Here is a 16,373-nt window from a genome sequence, read left to right as displayed (position 1 = left end):
TCCCTGTCCCTGCCGCTGCCCCCTGCCGCTGCCCCTGTCCCTGCCGCTGTCCCTGCCCCTGCCGCTGTCCCTGTCCCTGCCGCTGCCCCCTGCCGCTGCCGCTGCCCCTGTCCCTGCCCCCGCCGCTGCCGCTGTCCCTGCCGCTGCCCCTGTCCCTGCCGCTGCCCCTGTCCCTGCCCCCGCCGCTGCCGCTGTCCCTGCCCCCGCCGCTGTCCCTGCCGCTGCCGCTGTCCCTGTCCCTGCCGCAGCCGCAGCCCCGGGCCGCCCCGCGCGGGAACGGCCGCAGCGCCGCCCCGTGACGCCGGTCGCCACAGCAACGCGCGGGAGCGCCGAGCGCCGGCCCCGGCCATGGCGGACGAGGAGGAGGAGGGCGACGTGGAGTGGGTGGTGGACACCATCGCCGGGTTCCTGCGCGGGCCCGCCTGGTCCGTCCCCATCCTGGAGTTCATGGAGCAGAAGTGCGAGGGTGAGCGGCGGGGCGGGGGCTCGGCGGGGCCGGGGCGCGGATCCCTCCGTGGCGAGGGGCCTGTCCCCGCTGCGCAGGCGCGCCCGCCGCGCCGGGCCGGTGCCCGCAGGCCGCGCCGGGGCCCGGGCGCCCCTCGGCCCGCCGCGGGGAGCGAGAGGCCGCGGGGCCGCCGTCGCCGCTGCCGGCACCCGCCAGGGCCCTCCCTGCGCGGCAGCGGGCGCCGGGCCCCGGCGGGCGCCGTGGGGGGATCCCGGCCCGGGCCCCGCACAGCCGCCCGGGCCCCGCACAGCCGCCGCCCGCGCTTGGCACAGGGCTCGCAGGTGCCGTCCCCCGGCGGCCGTTGTGTCGGGACGCGGCCGCTGGCATCCGTTAGCTCGCACGGGGGATTAGAGCTTACGAGTGTGACAGCCAGGCGAGCTCTCCGTGCTGCTGCTCGTGATACCCGGCCGTGGCCAGAAGGCAGTGGGAGCCCTTTCATGCTTTGCTTTAGGAAACTGGACGGTACCACTAAAAGTGCTGCCTGGCCAGCGGGCGGAAGAGTAGAAGGGACCAGAGTTCAACTCCTGCAGTTCTGTGAACGCTGCCAGCTGAAAACCTGTGAGTTAGTGCCAGAAAGTGACAGCACTAAAAACTCAGCGGCCTTGGAAGGGGTCCTGGGCACGAGTTCAGCTCAGAGGCAGCTCTAATCCATCATCCTTTTCTTCCTCAAGAAGGAACTGAGGGAATTCATGGAGTGATTTGGGGAGGAGCCTGGGTAAACTGGCAGTATCAGCTGTGAGAGAGGGACTGTGATAGAGCTGTAGCTCCATATAAAGGTGCCTGAGGAGACCTGTGTATAGGTGTACATAAACAGTGAGCAAAGGAGCACGTAGGCTGGCTGCAGTAAAGATTTTGCTAAGTTAGTTTTGCTACTTATAGAACAAGTTTTGTGCTGCCAAAGAGCACCTGGATCCTTACAACAGCCAAATAACTACGATTTGGGCAAGTCCCAAAGCATTGCCTAAAGTTCTTTAGAGCAAGTGAAGCTTTGTTTTGTGATTATTGGAAAATAAGCGTGTGTGAGAACGTGATGGCACATAATCCTCCGCAGGCAGCAGACACTCACACGTGGGGAGTGCTCAAGCATGTTGCTGGAGGCTAGTTCAGGATAACTTTCTGTAGCTACTAGGAACAAAATCTGTTCCTTCATCACTTGACAGGGTGTAAGATTCATTCATAATTCTAACTTTAAAATACTGTTCAGGAAACCAAGGCATCCAAATACATTTTAGTTCTAGGGCCTTACAAGCTCCGAGTGGAATGGTTCTTACTGTTAAAGTCTTCCAGCTGCTTGCACTTCTTCCCCTCACCCAGCTCCTGACACGGTCAGCCTCAGTGGGGCCATGTCTTTTGTCTTGTTAGGGTCCCTTAAGAATGTGTATTTCACATTCAGTGAAACAGCCACACCTCTGATTCGGATCACAGCTTCTAAACAAGCTGCTTCTCAGTTGTCTGCAATCATTTCCCATCACTGTGAGTACTGTGCACTTTTCCCTGGCAGACTGGGAGCCTAGAGCTGCAGACTCTGGACAGAGAAGCAGCAATACTGACATCTAGACTCGAAGTTTTCTCTTGGAAGTCTGCCACAGCTTGAGGCTGGTGAAGCATTTTGATGACCATGCAAAGGGTCCAGAGGTTTAGGGATCGGGGGACTCGATTATCCCTCTCTGGAGCAACGATCTCCCTTTAGAAGGTTGAGGGGAATTTACTGGCAGTAAGAAGATTTGTGGAACCTCTGTAAATTTCCACCTAGCCTGAGGCAGGCTTACATAAGGGTTACTTCAGCCACTTTGCTGCTACATGAGAAACTGGAGGAACACAGAAGAGGAATCACTTGCAGTCATCCATCTCCCAAGGTAGCGTTTGTAGTACGACTGCCAGAAGCCACTGAGTTAAAAAGTGTTACTGCAGTGCCAGGGTTGCTGAGAAGCACAGTTAAAGCAGTGTGTGAAGTCTCAGTTGGAGATAGCTGTGCTATTTGCATTTCCTTTCTAGAAATGTGCTGTGCTGATTCCATTCCTGTCTTTTCTTACCAAGGTATTTTGCCAGGACAGAACTGTCTTCGTTCCCAAAACGTTTGGTCTTTGGGCTGACCAAGCAAATCAGACTAACTGACACTAACTTGTGATTCTAACTGGGGTTTTGCTCATTGGTACGTAGGGAAATTGGTTTGGGACTCAGCCAAGTGCTTACACTTCAGCTTGTAAACACCCCTCGTGCTTTGCTAGCTGTTGATAGTCATTTGCTTTCTCTTTCTGAGGACTTGACTCTTTTCTCATGGCTTGATGAATTTCCTTTAGTGTGGCTGTGAAACCACAGTTAAAACTGTGGGTACGTACTTAAGGCAGTTTTGGTTTCATTCAGATGTCCCCAGGTTTTAAGTGAAAGGCAGGTAAGCCTGGTAACAGTTCTGAGCACCAGAAGACAAGTTACAAAAGGAATCAACAGATTTGTTGTCTGTGATTCCTTCCCAGTACAGACTGAGGGAGAAAGACAAGAGCTCCCTCAGGTTTGCTTGCTGGCTCCTGTCTGCAAGGTCCAATGGCTCAGTCTGGGAGGGACAACTCAACTTTGGCTTAATGCTCATCCCATTTGAGGGGTCTCAGCAAAGACTTTCAGTTCTCACAGGAGGCTGATGTTTGTCTCCCAGGATATCTGGGTCCCCTGGCTTATCTTGATCCTTCAGATCCTTCAGACCAAAGACTCCCCACTTAAAGGAAAGTAACGACTGCATGATTTAGGAGCCCTGACTCAAGAAAATCCAAGGTCTCCATTCAAAGGACTCCTTAATGCCACTTAACTCAGAGGAGATGCTGACTGCAGCTCGCTTTCCCTGGCACTTAACTTCATCCTCTTTTTGTTCAGAGCCTGAGAACAGAGAGCAGTTTGTGCAGGCTTTTCATGCTGTCCCGCAGCTGTGGAAGGAGGAGGAGGACTTGGAAGCATCCCTGGGGCAGTGTGAGGCTATAGCTGGTGGCAGGGACACAGACTGAGGAGTGACATCCCTGGGTCACCTCTGCTTGGGGTGCTCAGGGCGGGAAGGAACAGTAGGAGGTGGCAGGGAACAGGGAAACAAAGACAAAGGTTGGGGTCTACAAAGAGCTGCAAGGGAGCCAGTGCAGAAGGCAACAGGCAGGCAAGTGTTGGGTTTGGTGATTTGGTGGTTGCCATAGCAGCCAGGTTTTTGTTACAGTGAGACTGACAGTCCTTTTTCTAGCATTTGATGTTCAGAGTGGCACTGCCTCAGGGCTGTCACAGCCAGGAAACGCTGCTTTCTAAAGGTTTTGTTTCTAAGTTTGCGTGGACCACCTCCCATCAGGGGTATCAGACAATCACAGTCACTCTCCCACCTTCCAAACGACTTCAGAGCATGCATAGGGAGGTGACTTGTCCAACATACAGTGGCTAATCCTGAAGGGGATTGAGGAAGTCCTCTTCCTAAGCCTCTGCTTTAATTGCTGGGGTTTACATCACCTCTGCTCCTCATTGACATGAAAAACAAGTGAATGAAAAACCCCCAAACCCTAGTTGGCAGTTTCTCTTATTTTCTGCTGCTTCCATCTGTTTTGCAGTGTTGGTATTTCCAGTTAAGAGCATGAACTCACATGAACAGGATTAATGTGGCCTGTCCTATACAGATGCCTATTTTGTCTAAATCAGGATAGTTACAATTAAAACATAACTTACCTCAGCAGGTTTCTTCTTTGGGGGTCTCATTTTCCCTGTGTCACCTTGGCTTCTCCCTAAATGATTGGCATTAAAAAACCCTCTTGTTTTAGGTCATTAATACACCTCCCATAGAAAACAGATGGATGGGGAGAGGGAGAGAAGTTCCCTGTTTTATCTATGACACCTTGGGATGGCCTTACACAAGTTCTTTATGAGATCTTACCTTTTTACTACATGTATTTGCTGAACCCTCAGCTTGCTTAGAAATCTGCTTCTGTTATGAAGTATTAAATGATGTATTAAATGATGCAGTTTAATTACATGCCCTTGCCAAAAGTGCATGCTTAGCCTGAGTGGCTACAAAATACATCATTGTGCTCAGTCCTGGCCTGCACTTTCATAGGATTAAATCCATCACAATGTAAAGGTTGATCTTTAAGGCAGAAGTTAATTTGTGGTCTGCACACTCAGTGCAAAATCTGTGTGGTTTTGGTTTATGTTTTCTTTTTCCCTTCCCCAGTTTTTGATGATGAAGAAGAAAGCAAGTTGTCTTACACAGAAATCTACCAGGAGTACCAAGCTTTGGTGAGCATTATTCACTACTTGTGATAGCTTTTTAATCTCAGATGTTGAAGCAGCACTTAGACCAACTTCTAATTGTGTTCTCTTTGTTACCTAGAATTTTCTAATGCTGCCTGTTTTAAGTTAGAAACCCTTCAGAGTCACAGCTCTCATATGCATTGTTATGCTTGGACACCAAGATGCAGAAAAGCAGCTTTAACACAGCCATATCTCTTGCACTGTGTTACATATTTGTCTTTCAAATTGATATACCAGCTGGCTAAAATGCTGCACTTGTAAGCTTGGTAATGTTCCTGCCCTCTGTCAAGTTGAAAGGCCAAACAGCTTGAAGTCTGAGGACCTGTGTGACTTTGGTTTTGTTCACTAACAAGTCTGGTAAATCTTTTGAATGACTTTCAATTATCAGAGGGGGGAAAAAAAAGTGACTGGAGATGATTTGGAGTGTGTTTAAAATCCCTGTAAAGCAATGCTCATAGATTTCTAAAGCATGGCTTTCCTAACAAGCTTGATGTTAAAAAGCATCAGTTGAATAAATACAGAGCAGCATCCATTTTGGCTCTGACCCTGAAGGGTTTCAGGCACACAGGCTGGCAAAAACGTTGAGGAATACTGGCTAGGAGCAGATTCTGGGGAAATGGAGTAGCCCAATGAAGCAGCAATCGAGTTTAGAGGAAAAAGAAAGCAGCTTGTTTTGGAGAGTTGGTGGAAGTAAACAAAGCCTGCCACAGCAGAAAAATCAGTCACAGCTCTGAGTGCAACTCCAGGCAGTTTTCCCCTCAGGTTACAAAACCCAGTGTCAGCAGAAGACAGAGTGATGGAACAATTCACATGGTTCCTTGGAAAGTAAGGGCTGGACTTTCTTACAGGTTGAGAGATTATTAGAAGATTGTCTTAAAGAAGTTGGAATTAACGAAGAGAAGTTCCAAGAAGCTTTCTCGTCTCCTCTTGCAAAGACACACACTTCCCAGGTACCTCCCTTTGCTCACAAGGCACAGCACTGAGCTTTAGCTTTGTATTTTCACTAACACAGCGTGCTAGGGGTGAAACTGGGGTTAAAACTGTACTTTTCTGAACCATCAGGTGCTCATTTAGGTGGTGACCTATGACCAGAGTAACGTGCACCTTGCAGTTAACGACAGGTATTTGTGTGGTGTCAGAGATTCATCCTCTGTGCTCCCTCTTTTCTACACCAAACCTGGAAGCCTGGGCTGTTCCTGCCCCCTTGGTTTGTGTGTTTGTCAGCTTCATGTCTGTCTTCAGTCTGTAGCAGACAAATGGAAAGATGAAAACAACAGACAACAGAAGCTGTTTTCCTCTGATTTGATTATAAACAGTAACAGAAGCAGACAAGGCACGGTCAGGCAGCCCTCCACCTGCTCTAAGGCATCTTTGGGAACTGGCTCAGGCAGGGAAGTGTGTTTTTTCTGCTGCCAGTGTAATTGGGGCTTTGCTGGCTGTTCTCCTCCTAGATGTGTAACAAGTTTCTCCAGAGTGCACATTCCTCACTCAGGTAACCTATTCAGCATCTCAAACCAAGTGCAAACTCACACAGGGAAGGAGACCCTCTGGGATCTGGGATGATCATATTGCAAGGGTGACAATCTAAGGACATAAACCCTCACATTCTTCCCTTCACTATTAGCTTGTGTGGCTGGAAGAAGGAGACACACAGGAGAATTCAAACCCTGCTTAATGTAATTTCCTGCAGGCTGAGGTGGTTGTGCTTCCCCTGGGGCTTTAACTTTGTGCATCTCTTCCCCCCCACAGGCCATTCTGCAGACAGTGCTGGCAGCTGAAGATTTTAGGCTGTTTAAAAAAATGATGGTGCAGAAAAATGTTGAAATGCAACTGCAGGCCATTAGAATCATTAAAGAAAGAAATGGTAAGAAGTGCTGGGTGCTGGGGTTTCATTTCATCTTTGAAGTGTCCTTTTGATGGCTTTGCAAGCTGCTGATAAAGGAGTCCCAGCTCGAGGTAGTGGAAAGCATTCAGTTGGTTTCGCTGAGCCTGGGATTTCAAGACACTGATGCTCTGCTGATGTTTCTGAAAGGGTTTACATCTACACACATCTACACTGTGTTCTGTTGTCTCTCTGGACACGTGTCTGTTCAGAGAACAGGTCTTGCATTTCAACTTGCATGTTCACAGCTAAATGTGACCATGGTTCAGTCAGCAAGGCTCACCTGCAGGTTGAGGAAGCCACACATGCAGAGTGTGGCTTATGCTTTACCCCTTACACAGCAAACACTTCCATACCTGAGAACCCTTTGCCTTTTTGCTCCTAGCAACTCCAGGGCCAGGACCTAGAATCTTTTTGGAAACAGTAACAGAGAAGAAGAATTAGATTGGGCTGGTTTTTGGTTGGCTTTTGGGTTTTTTTCTCTTCCTTTCTTTCTTGGAATGATGCCAAGGGGGGGACAGGTTCCTTTGGAGTAATGGATACATTTTGCCATGGATGGTTTTTTGCAGGTGTGCTGCCTGACTGCCTGACAGAGGGTTCTGATGTGTTCAGTGAAATTGAACAAGAAGAAATGAAAATACTGAGGGAGGTTCTAAGGTAAAAGACATAACTAGTCCTACTTTAGTACAGGGACATGTGAGGACTGAGAGATAAGAGCCCCATCACTGCCAGTCTCCCCACAGGTTCTGGGGTGACCTGAAGTTAGAGCTGGGTTGGGTGTCTCTGGGCAATGGGAGCACAGGAGCTGTAATCCATTCAGGGGACAACCTAAACATTAAGGCTCTGGAAAGGCAAATTCTGCTCTTGCAGTCAGTTCTACTCCTTTGGTGAGCTTCCTTCTTGGTTGTGTTCACTGGCTGTTGCTGTTGTAAGAAGTGTGAGGACCGACAGCACTTGTGTAGCTCCTCCTCTGCTCTCAGTCCACACATGTACAAACATCACCTTAAATAACAGCAGACTAACCCATTCAGGTGATATTTAACTGAGCTCTTTTCCCTCTGTATCCTGGAAATACTTCCCTCCCTGTCTTTAAACCAGCAAATGAAACAAGGGATAGAAATTGCTACACAATTGTTTTTGCACAGGGAAAGACAGGCTGAGGATGGTGGGTCCTGTGTGTTTATCATAACTCTGTTTCTGCTGGGAGGGCATTTTATCTTGAGGCATTGGAAGCATTCTGGATCCTACCAGGTTCACATTATCTTGTCATTGTTGTGATGTCCTCACACACTGAAGTGGTGCTGAACTTAAAGTCACTCACGCTAAAGAAGTTTTGAGCACTTGTACTTTGTGTTACAGAAAATCTAAGGAAGAATATGAACTAGAGCAAGAAAGGAAGAGGAGTGAAGGAGTGAGTATCTTTGAGTGTCTTACCTTTCCAGATGAGTTATGCTGATGGCTGAGAAACACTGCTATCCCTGTGCTGGGTGTCGGGTGCCTCTCCTCACGCCACCGAGTGCCATCCTCTGCAAACAAAAGGCCTCTCAGGAAGCTCTTACTGACCCTTCTTGCTCAGGGGTCTGTTCTCTTCTTTAGGTCTTTGTTGATGGTATCCTTGCCACTAGTGCTACACACAACACCATGGCCCATCAGTCATTTTGGGGGAGCTCATACATAACCATATTCCCTCTTCAGTGCCTGAGTTCTAAACTAGTACCAGCTGCCAACCTTTCAGGCCCAGAGAACAGCTGAATTGCTCATATTGCCAAGATCAAAGGGACTGCAGTGTATAAGCTTCTTAGAGATTACAGCACTCATAATCCTTCAGGAATTTTGAGGATCCCTTCGTAGGCAGCACAGTTATTCACTGAGTCTGCACACTGCTGCCAGAACCTAATCACCAGGAGGCAGAAACCCATCACTTGGTCTCCATCAGAGAGGTAACTGAATGTAAATGTGACCTGGCTAAGCTGCCAGTCACTCAGCAACTGGGAAACAAAGTAAAACAGAAGCCAGCTACAGGGGAATGGTGGCAATATACGCCCCCTTCACTGGGAAAACATCAACATAGCTGGAACTGCAGGAGCACAGTCACCCCTCTGGCAGTAGCAAATTCATTTGAAAGGAGCAAGCACTCTTTTTACAGTCTGGAGTGACAAAGGAAGCTGCCTGGAGACCAAGAGCAGCTACTACAGAGGTAGACACTTTATTCTGGTCCCACTCCCCAGCTCAAACCTGTGGCTGTACTGCATATCTTAGAAAACAACTGGGAAGCTTTGGCTCATTTGGAGAAGTCAAGTTGTATCTAGATGCAGCCTTATCCAAACTCTTACAGAGCAGCCAAGAACGTCAGTGTTGTTGATCAACAAGCCACACCACAGAGCCCCACTCAGCTGTGCCTGGACACAGAAGGTGATGGTCATTTTTCAATGACACGGCTTTGGTAGAGAATGTTGCCATACAAGAGACTTTCCTGTGCTGAGGAATGCTGGGGGGTTCTGATGTGTGTGAAGGTTTCCCAGACAAGTGTGGGAGCGAAACAACGAGTGTGGGAGATGTCCCAGCTCTGTTGTTTCCATGCAGTAAGTGTTCCTCTGTCTCCAGGGTACCCTCAGCAGATGTTCCTGGTTCTTACTGCATTGTATCTGTGTAGTGGACAGGCATCTGCTTCAAAGCCACATGCAAAGTGTGGGGCAAACCCCCCCTGTTCTCTATTTGGGGCTGGGACACAAAGACCCAGTTTACCTAATATTCCACCTCCTGCTTGTTGATGAGGGAACAGGTTTTAAACTGAACTTACAGGTGCTGATTTATGCCTGTAAGCCAGTTAAGAAGCTTCCTGTTAACAAAACAAAACAAGCAGTTTGCTTGTGCTTAGCTTGGCAGTGCAGCCTGAGGTGTGAACAGCACAGTGCTGGCTGGAAGCTCTGGTGGGAGCTTCCCTTGTGCCAGGTTTAACGCCTGGAGTACAGTGCCAGTAACGCTTGGCTCTTGTTTGTTTGGGTTTTAATTTAAGGCACATGCTAAACTTAAATCACCAGATGTTACCTCCAGCTTTCCAGGAGATTCAAGAGAAGCTGTAAAAGTGAAGGAGTCCACTGAGAGAGCTGATGGTTCTGAAGAAACTCCAAAACTCTCCTTAGGTAATGTCACGGGGACGTGCAACGCTGAGTGTGCAGTGTAATGCTCATGTCAGATCAAGAAACACTGGGGTCTTAAGAGCTGGTCTGGGTAAGGCTGAGAGTAAACCATCCCATCAAATACCAGGCCTGCAGAAGTGCCTTCCAGCCCAGGTTGCTTTGGTGTTGAGTGACATCAGAAGTCATCTCCAACAGGCTGCATCTCGGTGGCAGCGGCTGTCTTAGGAGGCTCTGAGAAATCTGTACCTTAAGGCCATTTCCCAGGGTAGAATTGCAAGTTTGGGAAAGAATGGCTTTAGTTACATTTTCCCTGTGGGCTGTGCCTGCCTCTGCACACACTCACACTGGAAGCTTTCATATCACAGACACTTGAGCTGGAGACTTTTAGCCTTGGCAGTACCTTCGGGGCACACTGCTCCTTGCGTTTTCATCTGATGGCCGTGAAGAGCTGCTGTGGTGGTAGGACCCTCTGTTCATCTGAACTGAGCCACTCTCTCACATGGGGAAACTTAAAAACATGTACAAATTGTCACTTACCTTTTCACTGTCTTGTTTTCCTCCTTTGATCCCTTCTGTGCTTCGGCTGAGGCTTTGAGTCCTCTCCCTGCCAGCCCCTGCAGAGGGCTTGCAGGTGACACTTGCACTCTCCTCCCAGAAGAGCCAGGCCTACAGAAAGCTCCTTGGGAAGCTTCATCCAGGCAGAGCTGGTATCTTGTGGCAGCACAGCTGTGCAGGGTGGCTGCTGGGAGGGGTTGTCACAGCTGATCCTCTGCTGTCACCTTTTAGCAAAGAGGTTTTGGGTAGTGGGGGCAAAAATCAAGAAGAATCTGTACTGGGGATCTGGTTCTGCCAGAGCCCTTTCTGACAGGGAACAGAGGCCAGTCTGTTCCCACTTGCTTCTCCAACACAGGCTCCCCACTGCAGGCTCATCCCAAGAGCAGGATCATATCCTCTGCCTCCTTCCTTGCTCTGGGTGCCAGATGCAGCCCTGGGAACAGAAACGGCCCGAGAACCTTTCTGTGACAGTTTGTGCCCCTGTGGGGTGCAGAAGAGCTGCTCTTCTCTCACTTTGGTCTGTCCCTGACCTTCACAGCCCACCAGACCGGTGCTCAGGTCCAGGCTCCACCTTCTCTCTGAGGAGCAGGACAGCTCTCCTTTCCTGACCCAAGCACAGGGAGGAACCTCAGGCCCAGAGCCCATCAGCTGCCTTGGCCCCACAGCCCGTGCAGGACACAGTTCTCAGAGGCACAAGGAGGAATTTCTTCCTTTCTTTTTCCTTGCATCCTTTGTGCCACACCTTTCTTTTCCTTGTTTTTATTGTCTTTCACTATTTGCCCTTCACCTTGAGACCCAAGACTTCAGGTGGTGGACTCCTGGAAGCCCTCCACTGTGGAATGAATTCAAATGCAGCTGTAGCTGCCTGAATTGTCTGCACAAACAGCTCCCAGAGCACAGCTTGCACAACTCTTCTCCTGTCCTTTGCCTGCCCCACTTGTTGGGGTACAGAGAGATCAGAAGGGTTGAAGTTCCCGGGAGAGGTCACTCTCAGAGCCAAGTCCCCATGCCAGCAGTCCCAGAGGACACTTCCCATCGCAGACAGCTGCAGGAGCTGCTCTCGGGGCTGTGTGTGGCACACGGGCGAGGGGGACACAGCGTCTGCCAGAGTGGCTCTGGCTGCTGGTGGTTTTGAGAAGCTTCTCAAGTAATTGTCTCTAGGGGAAGGAGCATTGCTTTGTCCCCCCCAGGGTGTCCCTACAGGCAAGTTCTGTGAGGAGAACAGGGGCTGCAGAGCTGTGATTCCCTGAGGTTCGCTGTCTGGTTGGACCTTCACTCACCACCCTCCTTCCCTTCCCTTCTCAGGGTCTCTCCAGGTCCGTGGGTTAAGTGACACTGAGGGTCCTATGATCACACCCTAGAGGTACTGCTCAGACACAAACATCTCCAGCTGGAGTGTTTGCAATATGGACAGCAGCAACAGTGTAAATTCACACCCCCCCTTTCCACAGAGCTGCTTCCCAGCAAGTCGCCTCCCTTACAGTAACGTGGGTGCAGGCACCCAGCTTGCAGGGCCGGCTCTGGGGCTGCTCTCCCACCACACAGCTACAGAGGGAGGGTTTGTCCCCAGCAGTTTTAACTCTGACCTCTCACTGTGCCTTTAAGGACTTTTATCCATCATACAAAGAGGTTCCTGGGAGCATCCAGACTCCCAGCAGACCCGTTGCAGTGGAATGCAAAGCTCTCAACCTCATCTTTGGTTTACACTTCTGTCCTGGTTTGTTTTCTGCACCTGAGTAACATTTCCTCTCCTTTGCCTTTCCCCCTGCCTCTTCACAATTGCATATGTCTTGCAATGCTGTGTGCCAAAGCAAGCAGCAGTGTTGAAGGGCTGAATGTCTGGTACTTGCTGTGACTTGAAGTGGTGCTGTGCTGCGGTGGCTGTGCTGTCTGTTCCTGTGGGCCCGTGGAACTACCCACACCCAAGCCCCTTCTCAGCACTGCAGCAAAGCTCCACGTTGCAGCACTGCAGGATGAGAAGTGGCTGTGTTCAGTGGCGTGTACTCACTGGGATACCATGGGCAGGCTCCAGCTGACTGAACACAGCCACTGGAACTGATTCCCGTCAGTGTTAACACTTGGCACCCCTTCAAGCTTCCCTCCTCCCTCTGTACAAGCCCACCTCCATACAGCATTTGCAGATGCTTTTCTCTGAAGCTGAAGGCTCTGGCAGCCCACTCGTGCCTGGAGCTGGGGACAGGGGCTGTCTTGGCAGGGCAGGGAGGGAGCAGGAGCTGACTGGGAACACTGCATGTGGCATCACCTGCCGGGCACTGGACAACGTACACCTGAGTGCAGTTGGAGGTACTCACCGTGTACAGAACGACCCAGCTGCTCTCACAGTGCAAAATCCACACCTGTGCTTTGGAAAGAAACTGTGATTGATAAAGAGGGGAGGAAGGGGGTGATTTTAAGCCTTGTTTCATCAGAAAACACAGATCTGTGGGTACTGGAGGAAACACTGGCTCACTTCTCTGCTCCCCTTCTGTTCTAACGGTTCTCTGTTTGAATTTGCTGCTTAGAAGAACGTCGGGAATGTGTGAGGGGAGGCCTGAAGGCAGCTGAGGCCTCAGCCCCAGGCCCTGCAGCCTCACCTCAGCTGCCCTCCCCCAGAGGCAAGGACGCCGCCGCCAAGCCGAGGCCGGCTGGGAAACGCGCTGACAGCACCGGGAGCAAAGCACCTGTAAGAGCAAAGCCAACACCCCAACACACACAGAACCCAGGAAGACAGGGTTGTGTTGGGAACAGGTCTTGAAGACAGTATGATATGTAAATGTCCATTTGCTGTTGTAAGCAGGGGGTGGTTTGGTATCCCCGTGAGGCAGCAGGCAGAGGCTGCTGTGTGCTCCTCAGCCCCTCAGTTTCCACAAAGCTCACACCATCATCCTGCTTCTAGGGCAGAACTGAGCATCCAGCCTTTGTCCCCTGTCTCAGCAGGCAGCTCTGACTTGGTGCTTCAGCTTGGCTTGGGGTATTTGGTTTTTGTAGCTAGGAAGTAGTAGTAGTAAGTAGTAGTAGGTTTTGTAGCTAGTAAGCCAATGGGATGTAAAAGCTTTTCTCTCATGTAACGCCCTCCCCCAAAAGTCCATTCCAAAATGTGGGGTTTTAATTGCAGAATCTACCAGAACTTGAAGAGCTGAAGCAGAGAGAGGATTACCTAAAGAAGAAACGAGACCTGCTGATGGCTGCCAAGAGAGACTCAAAAAACAACGTCCTGGTACCAACAACCACTGAGCAGAAAGAAGAGGAACCATCTCCTAAAGAGGTGAAGGGTTCATTCAGACCTTTTCATCACCCTGACCCCTGTGTGAAACCCTCAGCTGCTGCAGGGGGGACGTCAGCAGTGCAGGATAAACCCCAATCAAGCAGGGCAACGTGTCCCAGTGAGTTCTTGCAGGAGCTCCTGGGCTAGAAGTGATTCATTATCATTACTCTGCGCCACTATCGTCAGGTCTTCATGATCTTAAGTTTCTGGGTGGCTCAACTGGTGGTTTTCTGTGCCCTTGGTCTCCAAACATTTGCCATTGCAAAGTCTTTTACAGAGGTGACAGACTTGCCCCTGCTCCTTTCTTCTGCTCTGAGAGTTTTGTGTCGATCTAAAAGGAAGAAATCCTCAGTTTCTGTCCCTCAGCCACCGGGACAGCGGGGACAGAGTGCTGACAGGCTTTGGAAAGCTGAGCTGCTCTGAAGGCTGGATGCTGCTGGCAGCCAGGAGGAAAACCCCAGTGGCTGAGGGAGGAAGGAGGGGACAGGAGCAGGGCTGGGTGCTGCTGGAAGGGGCAGTGAGCCCGTCCTCCCAGCTCTCTCTGTGGCCTCAGGTTACTCAGGGAAGTCACTGATACATTCATCGGCTTCAAACGAGCACTAAACCCACAACCATCCTTGCAGCACAGGGGTGATGGAACATCTAGCTTGAGAAAACAAGTACAGACACAAACCCCCTGGATCCTCACAGGGTCAGTGAGGGGAAAAAAGCCACCCCAACATTCAGCTTGTTACTCGTTATGATCATGTCTGAGTGCACCCAGTGCAATAGCTCTGACCTGCATTGATAGGAAATGCTTGAAAACTCTCAGCACAAATGAAGCAATGAGTAAAAGACCTAAAAGCTTCAGAAAAACAACGTGGTAACAGCTATGTTTAAAGAATAAAGCCCCAAAAGCATTAGTCTTCTTTCCCCAGGCTACTGAAGGTGAGGGAGCTCCTCTTACCTTGCTGCTTTCCAGAGCTGCTGAGCGTTTTCTTACACTCAGGATCTGCCCAAAACAGCTGGTTGGGGAACTCTCAGGACGACTGAACAGCACCAGTTGAATTTGCAGTTAGTCCTCTCAGAGGGCTTGGTCCAGTGCTGTGGGATAAAAGGCAGATTGGGGTGAAGAGCCACGTCCTGGGCTCCGAGAGTCCTCTGAACCCTTCCGGCAGCTGCTGCAGCCTCGGGTTTGCAGCTGATGCCATCTGGGCGCCTGCTGGGGCCTCTGCCTGTGGTTAATCCCCAGCTCACGGCAGTGTCTCTCCCCTTTGCTTTCAGGAGATGTCAGAAGAGAAGCAGAGGTTGCTGCAGAAGAGGAAGATGCTTGCAGAGAAGCTGAAAGAAGAGGTTATTAACAGGCGGTAACGTCGAGCGGCTCAGCACGGAGCCCAAGGACACCCCCCTGGCTTCAATCAGCCATCCACTGGATTTGCTTTCCAACATTACACTTAGTGTTATAGACCTTTCAGGCAGGCAGCTCCCTACTTTGTGAATAAATACGTAAAATGACACAGAAAAGCAGTAAAACTCACTTCTCCAGCGTGCTGGGTGCTGAGCAGTGAGGCCGTGGCCCGGCCCTGCAGCAGCTGCTCTGTGCCAGGCAACACAGCCATTCCTACAGCAGTGCTTCTCAACAGTCACTTCAGTAAGGTTATAGACCTCTTCCTTCCATTAGGCTGCTCTAAACAACTCACTTTTCCAGCTGGGCGAGGGACTCAAGTCTGATTTCACCAGCAAGGGCATCTCTGTCCATGTTGCTTTGGGGCAGCAGATGCTGCAGCTTGAAGTAGAGACACCAGCTCTGGGTGACTGTTGTACATCCAGCCCTTAGGTCTCATTCTGCTGTAAATGCAATTTAGAAGTGAGAAGAGATGCCTGAGTTGGAAAGCAGGAGGCAAGGCTGGCAGGAGCACAGCAGAAATCCTTACAGCAGCGTGGTTTGGCTTTGCTGGACCGATGAAGGTGGGAGCTGGGCTCTCGCTCCTGCCCTGCTAACACAGAGCCGACTGCTCCAGCAACTGCTGTGGCAGGGAACCAGCCAAACCCCTTCAGTTTGATGTAACTTTTTATTAAAATAGCATTTCTGACAGAGAGATGGTGGCAGAGGTTCTGTTCTGTTCCAGAAAGGTGGGGGGGGAGGGCCCTGGGCACAGGGAACACTGCCCCCAGGTCAGGCTGGGCCATGGCACCAGCTGGGGTACAGGGCTGGTTGGTTTACACAGCTGGGGAGTGGGGCTGGTTGTTGTACAGGGGACATCTGATGCCCCTGCAGAGTCTTCTCTGAGTGAGTGTAGAAACTCATGGCATTCTTGGGTAAGAACCCTTCCGTGGGTCTGAATGGATCTGTGAAGCTCCCACCAGTACCTGAGGGAAGAGTCAGGGAAGAGAAGCAGGAACTAACAGGCTTCAGACAGAGCCCCTGGACAAGGTGGAGGTTTGGGGAGCTGCCAGAGGGCAGCAGGACAACTGTGGCTCTCAGCCTGGGCTGGGCAGAGGCACATTGACCAGCACATGCTGCCCAAGAGCCTGGGGGCCTCTGTCCCGGCACAGCTCAGACCCCAGTCCCAGCTCCAGGCAGGAGCTCGCCTTTCCCTGTGAGCTCTCCTCTCCTGGGAGCTCTCCTTCCCAGGCACACACTTCACTTGGAGAACTGCACAGACAACCATCCTGGAACCAACAACTCTTGGAGAGGCACGAGGAAGCCTGGGAGGCGCGTGGCACAAAGCAAAGCAAAGCAAAGCGGCCGGCCTGGAATGACAGGGTCACATTTTA

The 16,373-nt window shown here is 50.8% G+C and overlaps 1 protein-coding gene across 1 annotated transcript; it reads left to right on the top strand.

Annotated features, from left to right (window-relative positions):
- The first annotated feature begins 336 nt into the window (after positions 1-336).
- Positions 337-15,687, top strand: CFAP36 (cilia and flagella associated protein 36). Its single transcript, XM_061989306.1, has 10 exons — positions 337-466; positions 4,695-4,759; positions 5,623-5,724; positions 6,524-6,638; positions 7,226-7,313; positions 8,016-8,067; positions 9,673-9,799; positions 12,874-13,034; positions 13,467-13,616; positions 14,880-15,687. Exons 1-10 carry the CDS (start codon positions 349-351, stop codon positions 14,964-14,966), a joined length of 1,065 nt encoding a protein of 354 aa, XP_061845290.1. The 5' UTR covers positions 337-348; the 3' UTR covers positions 14,967-15,687.
- The last annotated feature ends 686 nt before the right edge of the window (positions 15,688-16,373 follow it).

This window comes from Colius striatus, chromosome 2 (assembly GCF_028858725.1).
Source record: "Colius striatus isolate bColStr4 chromosome 2, bColStr4.1.hap1, whole genome shotgun sequence".
NCBI classification, from domain to species: Eukaryota; Metazoa; Chordata; class Aves; order Coliiformes; family Coliidae; genus Colius; species Colius striatus.
The sequence above is the reverse complement of the archived record's forward strand: the minus strand, read 5'-3'. Positions and strand labels throughout refer to the sequence as shown.